General features: G+C 37.8%; 1 protein-coding gene across 1 annotated transcript in view; it reads left to right on the top strand.

The window, feature by feature from the left end:
- Trio (trio Rho guanine nucleotide exchange factor) overlaps positions 1 to 24,363 on the top strand; it is a 289,249-nt gene that overhangs the window by 163,761 nt on the left and 101,125 nt on the right. Inside the window, exons 22-31 of the mRNA XM_090332122.1 lie at positions 7,546 to 7,740; positions 7,835 to 7,950; positions 8,647 to 8,713; positions 9,228 to 9,337; positions 10,238 to 10,307; positions 11,096 to 11,185; positions 14,813 to 14,905; positions 19,291 to 19,402; positions 20,822 to 21,012; positions 23,297 to 23,398. Of these exons, the coding sequence (XP_090188248.1) occupies positions 7,546 to 7,740; positions 7,835 to 7,950; positions 8,647 to 8,713; positions 9,228 to 9,337; positions 10,238 to 10,307; positions 11,096 to 11,185; positions 14,813 to 14,905; positions 19,291 to 19,402; positions 20,822 to 21,012; positions 23,297 to 23,398 (1,146 nt within the window). The remainder of the gene's footprint in view (positions 1 to 7,545; positions 7,741 to 7,834; positions 7,951 to 8,646; positions 8,714 to 9,227; positions 9,338 to 10,237; positions 10,308 to 11,095; positions 11,186 to 14,812; positions 14,906 to 19,290; positions 19,403 to 20,821; positions 21,013 to 23,296; positions 23,399 to 24,363) is intronic.

The raw sequence follows: 24,363 nt of genomic DNA, 5'->3' as shown, positions 1-24,363 counted from the left end.
TTCTCAGAGACATCTTTAAAACACACTGCAAAAGCAGAGAAACAAGATGGGCAAAGTGGGTTGTTAGTGGGAATAAGGTAATGCTTCTTCCTCCTTACACTTGTCCCTTTAGTTGTCCTTGTCACCTCTCCTTCATTTCTGTGTCTTTTTTGTCCTTTTAACTTATATGAACATGTCTATCTCCTCTTTTTGCCTTGATCCTTTCTGTCATTTTTATTCTCTTCTTTTTCTCTCTCTGCCATCTCATTCTCCCTTTTCCAAGTTATTTTCTCAGCTTGAGTTTGTGAAACACTCTTTGGTTGTGACACCTTAATTTCTATGTATTCTGTGTTGCCCTTACTTGTCTTCATTTGATGGAAATGTCACAGTAACATCCCTTAACCTCTACACTCAAGAAGATCTGTTTTATGACTGGCAGAATTTGTGTCAGTATCTCCCTGATGAGGTCTTCTTAGATTTGTGATCCTGGAGACATTGTCAATTTCCTGTTGAAAATAATAGAATTAAATATTTGATGCAATTCTATCTTTATATAAGTACAGTATTGTGAATACATAGTAACTTTAAAGAAAATACACAGCAATTTAATTGGTTCCCCAAAGCACCCATTTTGCTACTTTTTTAACCTCAGAATTTAGGTTCTCTCAGTATTACTTCTTCGACCTGTGCTGTTTCTGTTTTTCAGAGTTTATAAATGAATATTCTTTGAAATACATTTAGAAGTTATCTAGTCTTCATAGTAGATTTGTTTTTATAAGAATCTGAAAACTATTTTTTTTCTTTCTCTCCCAGTCCTAAGGCTTGTCCTAGGGCTTGACCTCAGGGACTGGGCACTATCCTTGGACAATTTTTGCTCAAGGTTAGCACTCTGCTACTTGAGCCACAGCACCGTCCAGCTTTTTCTGTGTATGTGGTACCGGAACCCAGGACTTCATGCGTGATAGGCGAGCACTCTACCACTGGGCTACGCTCCCAGCCCCTCTAAAAACTATTTCTAAGTGTGGAAAATAAATGATCAGACTAGATAAAATTGATAAAATGATTTTTTAAAAATGATCAGACTTGATTAAAGAGGAGTATCTTTATAAAGTTAGCAAGAATGGCCGGATGTGGTGGCTCACACCTATAATCCTAGCTGCTCTGAAGGCTGAGATCTGAGGATCGAAGTTCAAAGCCAGCCTGCACACTAAAGAACATGAGACTCTTTATCTCCAGTTAATCATTAGAAAACAGGAGGTGAGGCTGTGACTCAGGGGTAGGTTGGTAGCCTTAAGCTGAAGAGTTCAGGGACAGCGCCCAGGCCCAGAGTTCAAGCCCCATGACCCACAAAAAAATGAAAAGTAACAAGAATGACTATTTTGTGTGGCCCATCACCTGGCTTTGAAAACACACTAAATAGGAATTTAAGAACATTAAGAGAAATTAGCCACTTTGTATTGTGCTTTTTTCTATTTTGTTTTGTGGGACCATTTTTGACACCTGTATTCTTCACTATTCTCTGCTCCCTATTTCCCAGGCTGTAAGTTTGTTCCCCTGTAGCTCTGAAGTTACTGGACTCTGGGAATACCTTTTCCCTAATATGGAGGATTATAATCTGATAGGGTTACAGAGAAACTCATATGGTGAAAAGATCTGCCCCTGGGCAGGGCTCTTCAAAGTACTGGGGAGAGTGAGGCTCAGGGAAGCCAGGAAAAATGGCCACTCCCAGAGGTACTCAAGCAGCTGATCTGTCCTGCTCTGGCATTTCCTTCCATTAGGTACATGGAATTTACCAGTACTACTACAATTTTATTTTGTTAGTATTTAGATATAAAATCTTAGTTATATTATAAGATTTATATTGAGGTGGGTTTTTTTTCCTCTCCTTTGTGTCATTAAGAAATGCCAAATGTAGCACCCAGAGGTAGATCTAAGGTTTGTTCTTTTTTACCCTATTGCTTTGCGAAAGCTCAGTAGTGAACTCCCTGCGCAACTCTGAAATCCATATACATATAGAGCATATATGAGGTTACCAGGACAGATTCATTTCACTACTGGAGTGTGTATGAAAGACTGTTCTCATTCCTAAATGTTCCTTTCCCTTAAGTTTGGAATGTGGTTATTGGAAATTCAGGTCATATTTTTATTCAGGCATGTTTTTATTCTTGAATTTTATAAGAAACATAAAATTGCACATAAAATCTGATCTTTCTCTTCCAAAATATAAATAACTTTATTATGTCAGATTTCTTGGATTACTTATGTCAGGAAGAACTGGGGGGTTTGGAGTTTTTTATTATTATAAAAGTGATGTACAAAGGGGTTACAGTTTTATGTCACAAAAGAGGACAATGTCTCCCCATCCCTCACTCACAGTTTTTTCTCTCCCATTACCACTTACAAGTATGTAGCTCATTTTCAGCAGTGTCTAGTGAATACCACTGCTGCATTTGTTCACGCTTTGGCTCTCCATTTCTGTGCTCTTCCTGCCGTCCCCCCACCCCCACAAAGACAGTTAAGGCAAAAGAAAAGAAAACAAAGACAGCAACTAAGAAAAACCTCTTGTTTTCACTTCCTGGAGCTCACTTCAATAAATACTATTATATGTGATCAAATGCACATAGGCATTGTGCCTAGTGTTCTCTTAATAGAATCCTCCTTTGATCTCACTCTGTGTGTGTGTGTGTGTGTGTGTCTGTCTGTCTGTCTTGTTTGTGAGCACTCCTTTCTCACCTTTTTCCCCCAGCAATTTGTTTTCATTCATTTCCTGTTGCTTTTCTCAGGATTAGAGAGCACCTACTTTGGTGGTGGTAGATATTGTTTGGTTTTTCTTGCTTATGGCTTTCATTCTTAGTGTCCTCTAAGAAACCATTATTCTTTTGTCAATGGAGAATTCTTAGCTCTGACAGAACAATATTCTAGTTGCTAGAATAATTCCCATTAAGAAATGTTGTTACAGAGGGGGATGGAAAAAAAGAAATGTTGTTAGTCTTTGTGAATTTAAAGCTATAAAAGCTGAACAAAATTCTCTGATGGCTGTTTTACTAATATTTGACTCAGTTCCTTTGGTTTTTAATGAAGTACTTTTTCCAGGTGTTACACAAGCACCACTTACATCCAGATTCCAGGTGTATATTCAAGGAGTTCGTGTGTGTGTGTGTGTGTGTGTGTGTGTGTGTGTGTGTGTATTTCAACTTAGACAATCATTAGGCTGTCTAGGAATAAAACATGAGAGGAAAAGCAGTCTGAACAGCTTACAGTCATTGTCACATTGAAGTTTAAAATCAACAGCTTGCTAAATTAAGAAGAACTTTTGTAGTTTTCTTTGCCTACAGTTAGCCTCGTTCCTAGTCAGCAGTGTACCCAGTAGCAAATGCTTTGTTTTGTGAGAGTATCTGAGGCCGTTGACTGTGTATGCTTCTTGAGTGCCTTGTGTATGAGGACTTAAGAATTCAGTTTGCTTTTATTCCCCCTTCCTGCTCTTATGTCAATAGAAAAGTGTATTCCATTGTGATAGTCATTCATGTACTTTGTAAGTAAAACCTATCTTTGTAACAAATCTCCTAAATGAATCATCTGATTGGGGATGAAAACCTCAATCTGCTGGGCATGGAGGCTTTACTCCTCTAATCCCAGCTGGTCAAGAGGTGGAGTATAAAGGATTATAGCTCTAGACCAACATTGGCAAAACACTGGAGAGACTTCATCTCAGCGAGTAAAAAGTGGGCATGGTGGCATGAATCTCTCATTCCAGCTGCAGGGGAAGTATAACTAGGAGAATCTCTGTGAAGCTTAACCCAGGCAAAAACACATGATCCTGTTTGAAAAATGACTGAGTGTGAAGGACTAGGGCAAAGTCTCAAGAGTACTTGCCCATGAGCACAAGGACTTGATTTCAAAACTCCTCTGAATATATTTTTTAAAGTACTTACTAAAATGCATCCAGATAAAATGGGTTCATTGATTAGAAGATGTATTATACTTAATTTTAAATCATATTGTTCATTCACTCAAGTAGCCCCAGAAACTATTCACTCCTTGCCAGGAACTATTGGGAGCTGAGCTCAGGAATTATACATGCTAGAGATGCAGACATTAATATGGAAAAATGAGTCAGTCATATCTACAGGCACATATTATGTAAGACAAAAAATAAAGCCATGGGGAAAGAAAAGGCTGATACAGCAACCTGGAGAGGCATCTTTGAAAAGCCTTTTGACCATTTCACCATTTGATTAGCTTATTTAAATGAAACTTATGAACAAAAGACTTGTCAGCCCACTAGGCTTTGCTTTTAGGAAATCTTTCATATTTATTTTTGTAGCTTTTAAAAAAATTTTTATTTTATTGTCGGGTGATGTATAGAAAAGTTACAGTTACATTCATAAGGCAGTGACTACATTAAGTCTTTCATATTTTAATCTAGCTTCTATAATTAATTTCAGCCTGTTTTCATTGCGTGTTGACAACTAATATATTTGTGATACCTGTTGAACATATACAAAAATCTTCCTTTAGTGTCTTTTGCTCTTTGTTTTCACATAGGCAAGCTACATTGTTGTTTTATAAATCTTCTTTGTATGCTGCACTTAAAACACTTAAATGGCGTTCACATCCCTGTAAAGATATACATACAGTGCCTCCATCAGTCTTTTGTCATTATGGGAAAGATAATAGTAAGCAAAGCAAGCAAAACCCTTCGACTCTGAAGGTGACTTTCCCATGGGTGGGAGGAGAGACCAAACCCTGGATTACAAGGGGTGATGGTCAGGAGAGAGGTTAGTTGCAGTTCTAAGGTTGTTAGGGTTGACGTGATAGAAACGTAGCTCTTTTTTTTTTTTTTCTTCAGAAATGGGGCTTGAACTATGGGGACCTGGGTGCTATCTTCCACTTTGAGCCACAGCACCACTCTGGTTTTCATTCCTGGGCTAGGTTTGAACTGCAGTCAGATCTCTGCCATCTGAGTAGCTAGGATTACAGGCATGAGCCACCAGTGCCTGGCTGGGAGGTAGCTCTTATCTGAGCAGAGACATAAAAGCCAGCCCTGGAGGTATCTAGGACAGCTTTCTGGACAAAAGCATTGATCAAAGGACCAGAGGAGGATATGAACCTAGAGCAGATGATGATGTGAGGACCAAACACTCTGTTCTCGGTATTGCTAGAAGTCTGAAGTATCTTTTTGACAGGGTGCCCAATGAACTCTGGCTCAAAACTTACATTTTGCAAGTTCCAGTGATTTGAGAAATTTATTTTAAATTTCAACACCATTTGGTGACTTAAGTCAGTTTTGTGTATGTGTTTTAGTATTAGGACTTGAGCTCAAAGCTCTATCCTTAGCTTTTTCACACAAGGCTCTCACTCTACCACTTAAAATACCATTTTTTTTTATTTATTTATTTTTTTTTTTGGCTAAACAAGAGTCTCATGGATTTTTCTTCCCAGGCTACCTTCAAGGTGTGAGCCGCAGACCTCAGCTTCCTGAGCAGCAAGGATTATATGCCTGAGTCCATAGCTTAGATAATTCCAGTTTCTTGAATGCTGCTTAAATTTTTCTAGTTAGGTTTTAGCCAAGAAAACCAGATTCCATAACAAAGCTAATATACTTCTTTGAAAATGCAAGTACCCAAGTATTGGCTCATAGTGTGATCCTAGCTGCTTGAGCAAAGTCTGTGAGACTTCACCTGTATCAATAGAAGAAGCTGGATATGGTAGTACATATCTTGTTATCCCAACTCTGGCAGGAAACAAAAAGTCAAGGATCATAATATAGGCATATACCTAGGGAGAAAACAAGGAGCTATATTTTTAAAAGAAAGAAAGACCCAAAGGCTTAGAGGCTCAAGTGATAAAGCCCCTGTCTTATAAGACTCTGAGTTCCGCCCCCCCCCCCCCCCCCCATTCTGCTACCAAGAAAAAAGTTTTAGGAATTTAAGTTTCAAGCCATTGTATTTTGGTAGGGCTTTTCTGTATAGAAAAGGGCTGAAATATTGCTAGTGCCTGAAGCCCTTTACTCAAATCCTAGTACTTATACACACACACACACACACACACACACACAGAGAGAGAGAGAGAGAGAGAGAGAGAGAGAGAGAGAGAGAGAGAGAGAGAGAGAGAGAGAGAGCGCAAGCAGACTCAAAGCCTGTAGTAAAAATAATCAGTGGAATGACTGTGATTTCATGTAAAAGATGGGTTAAGAAATCAGAACTGAGTAAAGTTGTTGCCATGTATGTATAACTCTTGAGTTTTAGGAATAGTCTGAAGTTTTAAGTCAAAGATTTTTCCTAGGTATAAAATGAAATAACTTCTGTGTGATGAGTGTTCTCAACCAAAATAAAATTGAAAATACCTTTATGAGCATAATTTTCTGACTAAAGAACTTTCCTTCATATCTCTTAAAGTTTAAAAAGAACTGAAGATGTGCCATGGATACATATCAGGAAAACATAACAAAAATAAAAATCCTTTTGCCTGGTTGCCCTCTGGGTTGTGGATTAAGGGAGCATGCAGAGTAAACAAGCGAGGAGGCAAGGAGCACATGTGTCTGCACATGTGCTTCATAAGAGTGCATGGGCATCCGTAGGAAAGGAGCATTAGAAAATCTCCTGAATGAATATACACTCTTTATTTATTTATTTTTTTTAAAGGTTTTTTTGTTTTTGTTTTTTTGCCAGTCCTGGACTTGAGCTCAGGGCCTGAGCACTGTCCTTGGACTTTCTCAAGGATAGCACTCTACCACTTGAGCCCCAGCACCATTTCCGGCTTTTGTCTATGTATGTGGTACCAAGGAATCAAACCCCGGTCTTCGTGCATGCTAGGCAAGCACTTTAACCACTAAGCCAAACTCCCGGCCATATACACTCTTCATATTGGAACTGATCTCCTTGTCGATGAGGCCCTTATTGATGATAGGTATTCTAGAGTTGGAGTGGGTTGAGGGAGTTGTATTTGTGTTTGTTTTGAGTTCTTCAAAATTACATTCACTAGCTAGACATGGGTGGCTCATACCAGTAATCCTAGGAGGTTCAGATCTGAGGATCAAAATTCAAAGCCAGCACCACAAACATTCACCTCATTTTGTTTAATTTATTTCATACTGTCTTCTCTTAATTTAACTACATTTTTTGAAGAAAATAATATAAATATAAAAACTGCTTTTTGAGCCTGATGTCAGTAGCTCAGGCCTGAAATTGAAACTACTTGAGAGATTGAAATATGAGAATCTCAGTTTCAAGCCAGCCTAGACAGGAAAGTCCATGAGACTCTTATCTCCAATTATTTACAAAAAAGATGGAAGAATTGTAGCTCAAGCAAGAAACAGTGCTCAGGCCCTCAATTCAAGCCCCAGTATTAGCTCCGCCTCTCCGCACCCCCTCAAATAAACAAGCCATGCACTGTGAAAGAGCTGAAGAAAGATGAAGAGTCGAGACTCAGGGTAAATTGAGTGGATTTGAAGCCACAAGCCATCTTTTCTGTTAGCCTCATTTCAGGCGGGTCTCCCCTGCCACTGTTCTGGTTTCTGACAGTTGGGTTCATTTGCTTCACAATACTTTCCTGTTGTTTTTGCAGCAAACCAAAGAGAGAGTAAAGCTATTGATACAGTTGGCTGATGGCTTTTGTGAAAAGGGGCATGCCCATGCAGCAGAGATTAAAAAATGTGTCACAGCAGTGGATAAGAGATACAGAGATTTCTCTCTGCGGATGGAGAAGTACCGGTCCTCTTTGGAGAAAGCCCTCGGGATTTCTTCAGATTCCAACAAATCGGTGAATTACTTTGTACAGAACGATCAAATCCTGGTCTTCTCCCCAGTGTCATTGTCTGCTGATTTAATTGACTGACCTCATTGACTTATTCCAGAGTAAAAGTCTTCAGTTGGATATCATCCCAGCCAGTATCCCTGGGTCAGAAGTGAAGCTTCGTGATGCTGCTCATGAACTCAATGAAGAAAAACGAAAGTCTGCCCGCAGGAAAGAGTAAGAGTTTATTATCATTGATTGAAAAAGTAAAGGAAATGTATTTGCACAGTCTTCTGTGTATGCATAACAGTTGAGTGACTCTGAAACTGGCTCCAGGAGTGCTTAAATTTTGCAGCACACACTCTCCCCTTATCACCTGGTCACACAGTGTCTTAATTTGTTTCTCGGTACCTCACTCTGCCTTGAAGTTGACAAATTGTTTCACATTAGGAGGAGAAACTAGTAACACAAGTATAGGTTTTTAGAAGTTGCCAGTTCGTTGATTATACTGTATGTAGGACAAAAGATTGCTCTACTCGGTAGATGCCACTTTGAGGCACTTTTGACCCCGAGATGTTTGGCAGTGTGAGAAGAGTAGAGATTTTGGTTGCCAGTCATTAAAGAGGTGCACATGTCATCCAGTGGGTAGAGACCAGGGAGCTACTAAGCATCCTCCAGCCATGCCACAGAGTTACCCAGTCCAAAGTCAGCAGAGTTAAGAAACCCTGACCTGTGGCTATGTTGATATTTTCAGAAAGCTCTTTTCCTTTGATTTAGTTAATGGATACTATTCTGTCTGCCCTTGGTTTACTAAACCATTACTTTAGTCCTAAAACTTGCATGCTCTCCCTCTTATTTCATAAATTTCCATAAAAGGACCTAGAAAATTAAGCATGTATCCTAGAGTGAACTAACTTATTTGCTGTCTTTAAGGTTCATAATGGCTGAGCTAATTCAAACTGAAAAGGCTTATGTAAGAGATCTCCGAGAGTGTATGGATGTAAGTAGACTCCTTGTGTGCTTAGATTGAATTTAATTTTGGTGTTTTATTCCTACCTATTGATGGTTCTTAGAACAGGCACAATTTAGAGTTCATGGCTCATAGTTAATCACGAGATGACCCAGCAGTAACTTCTCATGCTGCATATCACATGATGACAGGCTCACATTCTCTCTGCACAGAATGTTACAGCAGCTTCAGAGAAATAAGCCCGCTAATTATAATGCCACTGAACTTAGTAGTGTCCTAAATGTTTGTTAGCTTTTGACATAGCTTCATTCCCAAATTTGAAGCTTAGAGTAAAAAGAATAGGAAATCTTCTTAGGAATTAATAGCAACTGAAAATATTCTTTTATAATTTGCTATGTTTTATGAAAGATTTCATTTTTCAAATTATATTTATGCATTAATTCTGAGTATATTCTAAGGGTAAGGGTACAGGTGTCAAAAATAGCTGTCTCTTGAAAGTTCGGTGTTGAGTGTTGCTTAATCCCTCTGTTTCCCTCCTGGCCAGACCTACCTGTGGGAAATGACAAGTGGAGTGGAGGAGATTCCACCTGGCATTGTAAACAAAGAGCTCATTATCTTCGGGAACATGCAGGAAATCTATGAATTTCATAATAAGTGAGTGGCATTAACTTTGCCAAGTGATTACTCTTGAAATCTAGACAGTCTGCTGAAATTTCATCACAAGAATAAGTTTTCTCTTGATTTCAGTGATTTTTGTTACAATTGAAATAAAGTTTTATAAATACTTCCTGCAGAATCATAAGGAAAACTGAAAGTGTGTGTGCAGGAATATTAAATTCTTTCAAGTTACTGAATAGAGGTAGAGGAAAAGAGCTTTCCAGTGGGCCTACCTGCAGGCTGCTGCTACTTTTACCATGAAAGGGAAGGAGAAACTAAAGAAGGATCACTGTGCGCTAACTAAAATCAATGACACTTTCCATCACCATAGGCAGTACCTCATTTTATTAAATTAAATTTAAATTTTTCTTTGACACAGTATTTACACATTTATGAGCTCAACATGTCATGTTTCTTTCATGTGTACATCATCAGGTAGTGGTCAACTCTGTACTTAACATATCTGTCTTAGACTTTTGCCCTTTTGTTATGGTAAGCACATTCAAAATCCTTTCTTCTATTTTGAGGTACATAAGGAATTGTTGTTAAGTATATGCATCTTGCCATGCCATAGAACACCAGAACTTACTCTGATATAGGACAATAGCATTTTACCTATTGACCTTCTCATTTCAATCCCCTGTACACTAAGAGCCTCTAGTGACTATTAAGCTATTCTTCCCTCCTGTAAGATTAGCTTCAGATGTCTGTGCCTCGCTTACTTCTCCTGACATAATATCCCCTGCATCTACCCATTGTCATAAATGACAGGATTTCTTGCTGTTCTATAATTTCTGATGGTTCTAAAAATCTGTATGTAACAGGGTTTTTTTATGTATTTCACTAGTAAAATGTTTTTTAAATACCTTCTTAATATGATGTTTTTATTTTCTACAGTATCTTTCTAAAGGAATTGGAAAAATATGAACAGCTGCCAGAGGATGTTGGACATTGCTTTGTAACCTGGGTAATGAGGCTTAGGCTGCTTGTTCTTTCTCAATTCTGTGGTGACACTGAAGGAAGTTAGAAAGGATATTGGTCATTTCTTTAAGTGCTATCTTAAGTGTTGATGTCTGTACATCTAGAGAAACACACTTTACCTTATTCACCTACTAGCTGATTCTAGGGAATGAGTTTGGGGGGTTTATTTTGGTTTTATTTTCTTTTACCTTGGGAATACTTGTGATAGAACTTAGCCACACACTTGATTTGCAGATGTTTTGTACACAAGCCACACACTTGATCTGCAGATGTTTTGTGTACACACCCCAGGTCCCTTTTCTTTTAGTATATTCAGCCCTCTTGCCTCTATCTACTAGGTAGCCAGGATTACAGGCAAAAGTCCTGGAATGTGTTTTCATGGGTAGTAGTGAGGATTTGAAATAGAAGAACATTTAGTGTTCTTGGCTGCTGCTTTAATGTAAGAGTTCATCCATAGATAATAGGGGAGATAGGCAAGCAAAGGATCTTGAAAACCTATTGCCAAATTTGTGCAAATCACTATGAGAAGGGACAGTCAGGTACCCAGTTGACTTGCCAGGGAGAGGTCCTTCTGGAGGTGGAAGATGTGTAAGATGAGCCTCTTAGTTCGCTAGCTTTGATTCTTAAAGTACTATTTCTTTTCTTCGGGCTTACATTCCTTAATTCACATACTTATTTTCTAGACTTTACAAAAGATTTCATACTGTGACTTGCAGTTTGAATTAGACATTCTAAAAGATTGCTTATTTTGTGTTTGTTCTGTTTTTGCTATAGGCAGACAAATTTCAGATGTATGTCACATATTGCAAAAATAAACCTGATTCTACTCAGCTGATACTGGAACATGCAGGGTCTTACTTTGATGTAAGTAATAGATTACTAAAGAAGCTGTGAAATTTTTCAGATTGTTTTAGTATACATAAGTGTAGTATTACCCATAAATTTTATTTTCATTTTAAACTTCTATGCTTGTGCTGGAATATTATTTTTATATCATTATTGTTATGTATTTGTACAAAGGGGTTACAGTTTTACAAGTCAGCTTATAAGTACAACGCTTCTTGATTAGTGTCACCCCTTTCTTCATTCTATTTCCTCCCTCCTGTCTCATCTTCAATTGATTCATTTTTATATAATGCACATTGATTACAATGACTGCATTTGCTCACTATTCCTCCCCCCATTTTTGTGCCCTCTCCCCACTTTGTCCACCCTCCAAAACATGTTTCCATTCCCTGGTATTCATTTTTATAAAGAGTACATTAATTGTTCAGAGGACTTACTGCCTTTAAATTTACCCTAAGTATACCCTCGGTTGGTCAGTTTGAGTGTGAATACATTGCCCTGTTTGTTGTTTTGTTCTTTTTTTTGTTTTCTATCTTCTATGGATTTTTTTATTCCTTTTTTATTGTTGGGGTAAGGTATAGATGGATAACAGTTACATTCATCAGGTAGTGGGTACATTACTTCTTGCACATTGATACCCCTTCTCATGATTTTGTCCTCCTTTTCCTCCCAAACATCTTGTTTTCCCCCTTTCCTTCCCTATATCAAATACACAAATAAATATATATACAATATACCCGGTATCAAAGTCAGATACAGTAACCACATGAGATTAACCATAAGGGGGGAAAAGAAATGACATAGTACATTAAGAACAATAATCACAAAGATAAAACTCTTTTCCATATCCTAAAGTTCATTTTGTTTATTCTCATCCTGTATGACCATATGGACATAGGCTTTGAGCTATTGTGATCTTCTTCTAGGAGAGTCCTAGATGTGTACTAATAATTACAGGTGAAGGAAAACATAGTGCCTATGTTCCTTTGGGTCTGGCTTACTTCACTTGGTATGATTTTTTCCAAGTCTTTCCATTTCTTTACGAATGATGTGATGTCATTTTTTCTGATGGCAGCATAGAATTCCATTGTGTATAAATAATACATCTTCTTGATCTGTTCATCTACTGAGGGGCATCTGGGTTGGGTCCATATCTTAGCTATGGTAAGTGATGTTACAGTGAACATTATTGTGCTAGTAGGTTTAGTGTGCCCTTGTTTCTGGACATTTGGGTAAATCTAAGGAGTGGGATTGCTGGGTCATAGGGGAGGTCTATGTTTAGTCTTTTAAGGAATTGCCACGCTGTCATGGTATTCAACATACACTATGTGGGAAAAGAACTGTGAAGTTTGTGGGCAGGGATGAGAAGGGGCAACTAGGGAAGGATTAGATGACATTGAGCAAAAACGAAATGTAAAGACAGGTGCTGGTAGCTCACGCCTGTCATCCTTTCAGGAGGCTAAGAGATCTGAGGTTTGCTGTTTGAAGCCAGTTTTCATAATGTGAAGCTCATTCCCATCCTAATATTTTCCTTTAAATATTTTATTTGCCCTTTACCAATGGATGAAATGGTTATATTCAGACTTGGAATTATTTAAAACCATAGTAATGAGTTTGTGGTACATTTAATGTTAAGAATCAACAATAAATGAAAGAAAGTTTGAACAAAAGGGACTTCATTAAATTACAGAGCTTCTGTATGGCAAGGGACATAGCTAGCAAGCTAAATAGAAAGCCCACAGAGTGGGAGATCTTCACTAAACATACAACAGACAAAGACCTCACATCTAAAATATATCAACAGCTCAAAAAAATGATCACTCCAAAACTAACCTTCAAAGAAACAACCATCCCATCAAAAGATGGGCCAAAGACTTAAAGTCTTCATTGAAGAAGAAGAATGGCCTATAAAATACATGAAGAAATGCTAGACATCTCTGGCCATAAAAGAAATGCAAATCAAAACAACTCTGAGATTCTACCTCACTTTAGTTTGAATGACCATGATCAAGAAATCTAATAAGCAGATTCAGATGGGGATGTGGCCAGGAGGGAACACTACTACACTGTTGGTAGGAGTGCAAACTCATTCAACCACTATGGAAAGCAGCATGGCAGTTCCTCAAAAGACTAAGCATAGAGCTCCCCTATGACCCAGCAATCCCACTACTTGGCATTTACCCAATTGTTCAGAAGCAAAGTCATACTAAATCTACTAGCACAGTAATGTTCATTGCAGCACTATTTACCATAGCAAAGATATGGAAACAACCCAGATGCCCCTCAGTAGATGATTGTAGCAACAAGATGTGTTATTTATACACAATGGAATTCTATGCTGCCATCAGCATAGAATTTGTATGGAAATGGAAGACTTAGAAAAAATCATATTAAGTGAAGTAAGCCAGACACAAAGGAACATAGGTTCAATGGTTTCCCTCATTTGTAATAGTACAAACCTTGGACTCTCCTAGCAGAGGATTACAGTAGCTCAAAACCTAGATACATTAGGCCATATAGGATAAGGCTAAATGAAAAGACTTCTAGGATATGGAAACAAGAGCCATATAATGTGGAATTGTTGTTCTTAATGCACTATGTGGTTTCTCATCTCTTTTGTTGTTCCTTGCTTATTTTCATATTGTTACAGTATCTTACCTTGTTATCTGGTATATTGTCTATACATTTATTTGTTTATTTGAAATAGGAAAGGGAAGAGGGAAAACAAGGTGGGGGGAGAAAAATGGGGACAGAACATGAGAAGGGATATCGATGTATGTGAAGTAATGTACCCTCTATGTGGAGATATAACTGTAACCCTTCTACTAATTATAATTTTAAAAAATTAAAAACAAAAAAGAATCAAAGACATTCCTGACCTTTGTCCTGGAACATGTCTTTAGGTATTTTAGTCTGACATAGGTCGCAAGTCATATACCTTCAATATTTAATACTTTATTTGAAAAAATAGTTTTCCGGTCTAACTTTTCTGTTCTCCTTCAGTTGCTTTTCTCTGTCATCCAGCTACATTGAACACCCATACTGTGTTCTAAACTGTGCTTTGTCATTGATGTCAACATAGTGCTAATAGCACAGGCAGGCTTCCCAACTTTCCATGAAGAATCCCACTTCACGTGTATAATACGTGAGTTAAGGCAGTAATCCCCATGTTAGATGGACCACATACCAACAATATAGATCGTTCTGTACCTTCATGCTGTTCTGCCTTTCTCCTGTCTAGTTTCAGAAGCAAAATAGTTTCTAATAGTCTTTTAGGAAAAGAGAACTTTAAGCTGGCCTGCAGTGGCTCCCGCCTGTAATCCTAACTACTCGGGAGGCTGAAATTTAAGGATTGCTATTCAAAGTCAGTTTAGCATTAAAGTCTGTGGGACACTTAGTCTCCCGTTAACTATCAGAAAACCAGAAGTGATGCTGTGGTTCAAGGGGTAGGGCGTTAGTCTTAAGCTGAAGAGCTCCGGGACAACGGCCAGGTCCAAAGTTCAAGTTCTATGATAGACAAAAAAAGAGAGAGAGAGAGAGAGAACTTTATTGTGTCTACAGATTTAATCATTTGTCAGTTCTTTGAAAAGTCAGTGTGGAATTATGGTTAAATAATAACATTTGTGTTTGCTTTGTTAAATACAGGAAATACAGCAACGGCATGGATTAGCCAATTCTATCTCTTCCTACCTTATTAAACCTGTCCAACGAATAACAAAATATCAGCTCCTTTTAAAAGTACGTATGAAGCATCTTCCGCCTGAAAAATTCAATTAATTTTGATTGCTGTTTTGATATGGGGGTTTTCTCTATATATCTTATTACCCTGAATTTTTGGAAATAACACTTTGCAACTTGGTTTGTTTGTTTACAACCATTTCTTGCCATGCCTAGTGTCTTATTGAATCTGTTAGAGATAAGAGCACATTCCTTGATTGTAACCAGAACTGCACCGAGTGGTCCCTTCTCTGGAAGGTAAGAAGAAATATTAGTGCAAAATTGTCAGATTTTGATCCTGTAGTAACCCTAGTCCCTAAATGTACAGACTGACTCTGAACCTGCTGCTGTGCTTTGCACCAGTGCTCATCTACAGTGCTAAGCAAAGGAGTGTTAGGAAGGTGCCCAGAATCATCATTGATACCTGTCATCCAGGCTCAGCTTTTGACAGTTTCCACTTCAACTAGAATATCTAACATCACATACATCATTCTGCCTACTATCCGTTTATTACACACATGCTTTAAAGAATATGTTCATACCAATCAGAGTTATGTTTTTCTTTGATTTTGAATGATTATAACTAAAATTACACTTGCAAAAACCCAGTAAGAATTAGTTTCAACAATGCAGAGATTAAAAAAACTTGTCATAGAAGCATTATGAATTATCAGTACATACTTTCTTAACTATATAAAGTTATTTACAGTTTCTGCCTGGTAATGTACCATACCAGTTACTTGACTGGTGAATTTTATTAAACATTAAAATATAGAAATCATTAACTCCAGGAACAGTACTTTTTTTTTTTTTTTTTTTTTTTGCCAGTCCTGCCGCTTGAACTCAGGGTCTAAGCACTGTCTGTGGGCTTTCCTCAAGGCTAGTGCTCTACCAGTTGAGCTACAGCACCACTTCCAGCTTTTTTTTTCAGTGTATGTGGTACCGAGGAATCAAACCCAGAGCATCGTGCATGTTAGGCAAACACTCTACCACTAGGCCAGACTCTTGACCCCAGTAACAATTCTTTATGATCATGTTATTTTTCTGTTATCCTGAATTGTCCTGAATAAATTTATATTATAATGAGACTCATTGTATCATAAGACCTTTACCCTTATTTTAAGAAGAAAAACCTAGCAGCCATAAGAAGTGGTCACATTCTTTCATCCAATATTATCGTGGGAATTTCTCTTAGGAAAATGCTTTTGTATTTTGTTGAATCTTCCCATTGTGCTAGAGCTCCAATTCAGAACCTCATACATTGTGGGCAAGTGCTCCACACTGCACTGCTCACCCAGACCCTCTTGTACTTTTTCACATTTTATTCAATGATATAATTACCATGACTAGAGAAACATACTGCTATGAGTGTAAGTCAGTAGCCTATTGCCATCACTAGAGAAACATATTGCTATGAGTATAAATCAGTGGCCTTATATGATTATATCTAAATTTTCCCTGTGCTTTCTAAACTTATTGTCCCCTTTATTTAAGAGTGTGTGTGTGTGTGTGTGTGCGTGTGTAATGGAGCTTGGACACTATCTCTGAGCTCTTCAGCTCAAAGCTACCACTCTACCCTTGAGCCAAGCCCCACTTCCCTTTTTTTTCCCCTAGAGTCTCAGGTCCTTTTGTGCCCAAGCGGGCTTTGAACCTTGATCCTCAGATCTCAACTTCCTGAGTAGCTAGGAATACAGATGTTAGCCACTGCGCCCAGCTTACATTTAAGGATTTTTGTTTATAACATGTGGCTCTACTAAGCTCATGCTTTAGTTTCTAAACTTGTACTCATTTTTTTCCTACATGTTTATTCAAGGGAACAATAATTAGCTATACCAAACTCCCCCAAAAGGAAAGTATTTTGCTCAGTCACTTGAGCTTTAAAGCTGTTTTTGTCCCAGTTGCTCAGAATGATAATCATTTGGGTATGAATAAAGGTGCTTATCAGAAAACTTGAGTTACTCTGAACTGTCCATGCTCTTGATTAATAAGATTCAAAAGATTGTTAAGGCCAGGAGTTTAGCCTAGTGCTTGCCTAGCATGCACAAAGACCTAGATTTGATTCCTCAGTACCACATATTTGGAAAAAGCCCGAAGTGGTGCTGTGGCTCAAGTGGAAAAGACCTAGCCTTGAGAAAGCTCCTGGACTGGCCAAAAAAAAAAGAAATGTTACTGTTACTCAGTACCCATAAATAATACCCAAGTGAGAAATGTCTCGAAGTCCACCATTATGTAACCTTTACTATTATTGCTATCATTCACTTAATAATGCATGTTCCTCCTACTGCATTGCTGGTGGGAATGTAAACTAGTTCAGCCACTGGAAAGCAGTTTGGAGATTTTTTTTCTATACATTTTTATTGTAATTAATAGAAGGGGTATATTATATCCCTCAGATAGAAGGTACATTACTTCACAAATATTGATACCCTTTCTCATATCATGGTCCCCATTTCCCTCCCTCCTTCCCCCCGCTCATCTTGATTTCCCCCCTTCCCTCTCCTATTTCAAATGACCAATTAAGCATATATAAAATATATCAGATAACAAGGTGAAATATTGTAACAATATGATATAACCAAGGGATAGCAAAAGAGATGAGAGATAACATAGTACATTAAGGACAACAATCACTCATTATATGGCTTTTGTTTCTATATCCTGGAGGTCCTTACATTTAGCGTCATACTATATGGCCTTATGTATCTAGATTTTGTTCTATTGTGAATCTCTGCTAGGAGAGCCCAAGGTTTCTACTGATTAGGACAAATGAGGGAAACCATTGAGGCTATGTTCCTTTGAGTCTGGCTTACTTCACTCAATATTATTTTTTTTCTAAGTCTTTCCATGTCCTTACAAATGGGGCAATATCGTTCTGACAGCAGCATAGAATTCCAGTGTGTATAGATACCAAATCTTATTGATCCACTCATCAACTGAGGGACATCTGGGTTGGATCCATGCCTTTGCTATGGTAAATAGTACTGCAATGAACATCGTTGTGCTAGTGGATTTAGTATGCCTTTGTTTCTGGATGATTGGGTAAATGCCAAGTAGTGGAATTGCTGGGTCATAGGGGAGCTCTATGCTTAGTCTTTTGAGGAACTGCCATGCTACTTTCCATAGTGGTTGAATGAGTTTGCACTCCTACCAACAGTGTAGTAGTGATCCCTCCTGGCCACATCCCCTCCAGCATCTGTTGTTATTAGATTTCTTGATCCTGGCCATTCTAACTGGAGTGAGGTGGAATCTTAGAGTTGTTTGGAGATTTCTCAAAAAACTAAAAATAGACTTTCCCTATGATCCCACCATACTACTCCTGGGCATCTCTCCTGAGCATCATAACCCAGAATATGACAAGGATACCTGCACAGCCATGTTCATTGCTGCACTATTTGCAATATCCAAGCAATGGAAACAACCTGGATGCCCCACTACAGATGAATGGATATAAAAAATGTAATACATACATATAATGGAATTCTGCATAGCCAACAGACAAGTCTCTTTGATATGTGGATATTAAATCCAAACAGTACAAGAGCAATGACTCAATATTTGGGTACCCAAAGTCATTGACACAGTCTTGGAGATATAAATATAACTATATACACATAAAAATCTATGATGGAATATATACTCTATAGACATAATGTTATATAAATAGATATGTATCTATGACATACAAACTCTCAGCTTAATTTTGATTCTGTTCTAAAATTTATGTGCCAGTGATTGCATATAGATTCCCTTCTTGAATACTTGTTAAACATGACATTTGAAATATGATGTAAAATATCAGTGTTAATAAAAATCTTTTTTAAATAAAAACAAAACAAAAGTTCATGTTCCCCTTAATAGCCTTGAAATGTAATCACATGTACCAGATACCCCAGAGATATCACCCATTAGAACTTTCCTAAACATTCTAGATGCAGAGGAAAGGTGTTTGACCATAAGTGTTCATGCTCATTACTGGTCTGCTTACAGGGTATGGCTGCTCCAGAGTAGATAGGCATTGTTTCAGTGATACTAGAGTTCAGATTCATTTTGTTATTGCATGGTCAGCATGGCAATTGGACTCTGGAGTAGCCATCAGCTAGAACCAATTACACATTACAGTACTAATATTTTACCCTTTTTGAGTCTTGGAAGTTGACAGGTATCCTAATTTATCTTGAGTGATGACAACATCTAGTTTACTCTGATTTCCTCATTTGAGAAAAAGAAACTTATCCATTAAATAAAAAGTCAGAAATTCATTGTTAATGAGAAAATACTCTAGTTCAACACAGTCTGATTTTGTCTTGACAATCATCAGTTTTCATAGACTCCTCCCTATCTGCAAAGATCTTGTTAGAAGAACATTTTGTAGTTCTACCCTTGTTCATTATTTTGATCATCTACAGGAACTGCTCACATGCTGTGAAGAAGGAAAGGGGGAAATTAAAGATGGCCTCGAGGTGATGCTCAGTGTGCCAAAGCGAGCCAATGATGCCATGCACCTCAGCATGCTGGAAGGTAACAAGACTCGCCGTGTCTTTAACACGCATGTGTATGATTTCTATTAATGTTACTGAAAAATGGATTTCCTGATCTCCCAACCTGAAAAGAGCGGCTCTCTAGTGTGTACTCCAGTAGTACTTGGTGTCATTTGCCTTGAGCTACCTAGTCCTTCTGTTAATGGAGGAGTAGATGCACAGATAGATCAAAATCAAAATTATAAAAGTAAAGAGCCCTCCCTTCTCTGTATGTGTTGCTGAGCTTTAGACACAGTGGGCACAAATGATTTGCTAATGCAGTTGTTGTGATGTGCAACATGATAAAAATAGATGCAATTAAAATTATAGCAATTTTTGTTTTCATGGATGCTTCTCTATTTACAGGGATGATGATTGTGTATTTAGTAGAACATCACAAAGCTTATATTTGCCAGATTACAAGGTATCATTTGTAAGAAATAATTCAAATTTCGCTAGCCTATATCATTTCATGGGTAACATTGAGCATAATATTAGTCAGGGCCTTAAATGCCAAGCAACATCAGTTATTCTTTCTCTGATATCAAAGGTAGTGATTGTATGGCAACCTTTCATGGTATCCTCAAGGGTACAGACCGTGGTTCAGTTCATTTCTCTCCATTTCAGAAGATGATGTGCTCTGTTGTACTGTCCCAGGAACTTGGAAAGGAGAATGGGTAGAAAACCTCTCCATAGGCAGAGACTACTGGTTATACACATGACTCTCCTCACTTGCCCTGAGTAGGAGTAAATGGCTCTTCCTAAGTATAAAGGAGTAAGAGAATAACAGAACTTACTTAGAGTGGTCCTAGCCAGATGTGAGCCTGTGCTCCTGGTATCTCTTTGGTCATCTTTACAATGAGAAAAAGAACCACCAAAACTCATATAAGGCCAGGGCAAGGCTAACTTACATACAGCATTCCACTGTTACAGAGGATAGGTGGACAAGGACGTGGTTGTACCCAACAGGAGAAAACAGACTGGGGCTTGAGAAGATGCCTAGAAAGAGAGTTCAGGCTGAGGAAGCAGAGAAAATCAAGACCGAGTCTGGATTGTGGGTTTAAGGGAACTATTCTGGGTGAAAGAGATGGTATCATGAGGAATACCGCAAAGGACAAAGACAAGTAGCGAGTTCTACCTGGTGTCAAGTGGTCTGAGTTCTATCTGAAGGGTGAGGGGGTAGAAGCCAAAGGAAAAAAGCTATGAAGAATCACTGAATTTTTTAATATGAGAAATATATACAAATGTGTAATTTAGAAAGAATTATCCTTTATGACAGGTCAGTGATGCACAGAGTAGAGTCAGATGGCAAATTACACTGAGGTCTAATCAATAGACGTTTAACAATGTTGGACTAAAAATATTTCTGCATGATCTATTTTAAATTGATTCACCTACTTTTTTTTTTTCATGTTTGTAGGGTTTGATGAAAACATTGAGTCTCAGGGAGAACTCATCCTTCAGGAATCCTTCCAAGTATGGGACCCAAAAACCTTAATTCGAAAGGGTCGAGAACGACATCTCTTCCTCTTTGAAATGTCCCTAGTATTTAGTAAAGAAGTGAAAGATTCCAGTGGGAGAAGCAAGTACCTTTACAAAAGTAAATTGTTTGTAAGTATAGGTCTTCACAATTCTGTCTCCAGATAACACAAGTATAACCTTTTTTTAAAAGGCTTGTCTTTAGTGAGTCTCTGCTACTCCACCCCTACTCCCAGCGTCCACTAGAGGGCATGCTAGAGTTTCACAGACTTAGGAAACAAAATCCCATAGCGCCTAAGAAGGATATGAAAATACTTGATAATGTTTAATCTCTCCTTTGTGCTATAACTAAGCTCTCACTATATTGTTAGCTATAAGCATTAGAATGTGTTAATATAGATTTACTGGGTGACTCACTAGATTAATGATTGGGTTTGACTTTCTTTCATTAAAAGTAAACATATAAAGTAAATGTATGAATAAATTTGCAATTCTTATACTAAAAAAATACTATGATTAGAGAAGCTGTGTTAGCAATTGTTTTTGTGTGGGGGGGGTTCTGGGGCTTGAACTAGGGTTTGACTTTCTTTCATTAAAAATAAACATATAAAGTAAATGTATAAGTAAATTTGCAATTCTTATACTAACAAAATACCCTGATTAGAGAAGCTGGGTTAGCAATTGTTTTGTGTGTGGGGGGGGGGTGGGTTCTGGGGCTTGAACTAGGCCTGGACACTATCCCTGAGCTCTTCAGCTCAAAGCCACTGCCCTACCCTTGCCAAGCCCCACTTTACGTTTTCTAGAAGTTAATTGGAGATAAGAGTCTCAGGTCCTTTTTGTACCCAGTCTGGCTTTGTACCTTGATCCTCAGATCTCAGCCTCCTGAGTAGCTAGGATTGAACCACGACACCTGGCAGCAAAAATAAAGTTTGAAAAACATGTCTCCCCTATGTATAGACTACCTTCCCAGAATGTTCCATTGATGGGTATAATTTCTGTCTAGCCTGTCAAAGTGCTTCCAGTAAAAAGCACTGCACTGGCTGGCCTATCCAACCCTCTACAAAACCATACATGTTCTTTAAAAAAACCTGAGGCAGGGCCTGGGAGTTTGGCCTAATGGTAGAGTGCTTGCCTAGCATGTACAAACACCCAGATTCGATTCTTTAGTAGCACATACGTAGAAAAAGCCAGAAATGGTGCTGTGGCTCAAGTGGCCTTGAGAAAGCCCAAGGATAGTGCTCAGGCCCTGAGTTCAAGCCCCAGGACTGGCAGAAAAAAAAAAAAGCCATGAGGCCAGGAAAGTCCTCAACTCACCCTCGAAGGCTGTCAAGGCAGAATTGTTGGATAGAGCCAAGCCACGGGAAGTGGGGTAGAGAAATAGGATGAGAATCACTTAAGACTGATAATAAGTGTTGGTAGATAATTTGGATAACTTGTATGTTGTGAATATTTATTATATCTGTATATTAGCCAGACTCTCCTCCCCCCCCAAAAAAGTGCCCCCAAGTATACAAATCATCTGAATAATAATCTGGACTTTATAAATTCATCCTGATGATTTTCATACCAGTTTCTTTGACTCACATTATGTTTTAGATCATCTTTCAGGCCATATTTTGCCTTATGTCATATTAGGTCACATTTTGATAGGAAAGAAAAAAAGTGCAAAGTTGTTGGCTGAAAATTGCCCTAGTTAGCTTAAACTGCCCTTGGAGACCAAGCTAGTCTGTTTTAGAAGGTGATACATCTTCACGTAATTTTTCTTTTAAAAATTAATATTCCCTCAGAGGTCACTTGTTGGTGATCAACATTATGAATCATTTCCTTGGCTGGAGGGAAGAGCTTTTAGGGAAGAATTCAGTTACGGGGGAGGAGGGGAAGACTTGAATCTTCATCTCTACATGCCCACATTCTGTGTATATCAAAGCAATTTTGTCTCTTTGCCCTTAAATTACTGCTGAAATAACTAAAAATTAATACCATTGACAAAGAAATAAGAGAACTGAATCACTAAAATGTTTGCCTTCTGTGAGATTGCATCATAATACTGGTAATTCATGGTGGCAGCTTTACAACTAGGAAAGACTTGTTTTGTTTGCAAGATTGAAAATTGTTACCTCTTGATTTTGTACAATAGGATATTCAGATCATCTGGTTTCCTTCTATACGTTCTACTTAAAAACCTGCATTGAGAGCTCCAGATGTGGACAGGACTTGAAAGATGAAACTATTTAGTTTGTCTTAGTAACAGAATTTCCTCATTTTTACCAAAAGGAAGTCTAAGATTATGAATTAATACAATGGAATTCGTTATTAGAGCCTATTATGACCATAAGAAACCCAAACTGTGCTGTGTGCTCTACATCCTGGCAGAATTTTATGGTCACCTAATTCTGTAATTGTTTTTTTTATTCAGACCTCAGAGCTGGGCGTCACAGAACATGTTGAAGGAGATCCTTGCAAATTTGCACTGTGGGTTGGAAGGACACCAACTTCAGATAATAAAATCGTCCTTAAGGTATGTTCATTTAAATCTGAGAAATGCACTATGTAAAACTTACTGTGGCTGTGAAATTTTATTTTTCTTTTTTGTTAAAGCATATATGTTTCCATATAATTTGTCCTATTTTATGATATGTTGAGATTGGTGACTACCACAAAAGAAAAAACAGTGGAAAAAATTCAATTTAGTACTCTTGTGTTAAAGTAAATTTTTAGTGTAAGAGATTCTACTCTTAGAAATTATTAGTTGATAAAGTACACTGTAGACACTTAGGGAATGATTCTAAGAATGTATCAATGTATGCTATTTGAAATAAAGTAATAGTAATTTTTTTTAAATCTGCAAAAAAAGTTTTCTGAGGCATGAAATACAAAGCAACAACTCTCAAAGCACACGACCCTGAATTTCAAAAGTAAAAATTAAAAAAAAAAATTACCTGTACATTTGTGAGGGCCTTTGACAGGATGTTTGGTCCACATTCAGTGAGTCTTCATGGAGTTGCCACTCATTATCTTTCTAGTTTGTGAGTAGAGAAAAGGGGGTTATGAGTATCAGGGACAGGATTTGATACTGTTTGAGGTTCAAAAACATGAAAGATGCTTTTAGATAAATAGTCTTGAGGGAGGAAAATATCTTTAAAAGTTTAACTTTGTCTGTTTCGATTGTACTAAACTTCCCAAAGAGTACCAAATAACTCTGAGGCTGTCTTATCAATTTCTTGCCTTCTCTATTTGAAAAACTACTGACAAAACTGTCTTCTTTAAGCATCTGGAAAGGCTATTAGTGGCTTTAGGAGGTTTATAAGGAAGAGGTAGGTAGCTAAAGGTTTGTAGAGGGTATTGGATTTGTGGAGAATATTGGAGAGGAACCTCAGTATGTGAACTTGCATGTACATTATTATGTTTTTACATCACTTTAAAGCCTTCTTAAATATTTGAAGAAACTCTTGAGTTGTTTGTACAGTGCTCTTTTAAGAGATT

The sequence above is a fragment of the Megascapheus bottae genome, chromosome 4 (genome assembly GCF_031878675.1).
Source record: "Megascapheus bottae isolate mThoBot1 chromosome 4, mThoBot2.hap1, whole genome shotgun sequence".
NCBI lineage: Eukaryota > Metazoa > Chordata > Mammalia > Rodentia > Geomyidae > Megascapheus > Megascapheus bottae.
Note: the sequence above shows the minus strand (reverse complement) of the source record. Positions and strands in the feature narration are given on the sequence as shown.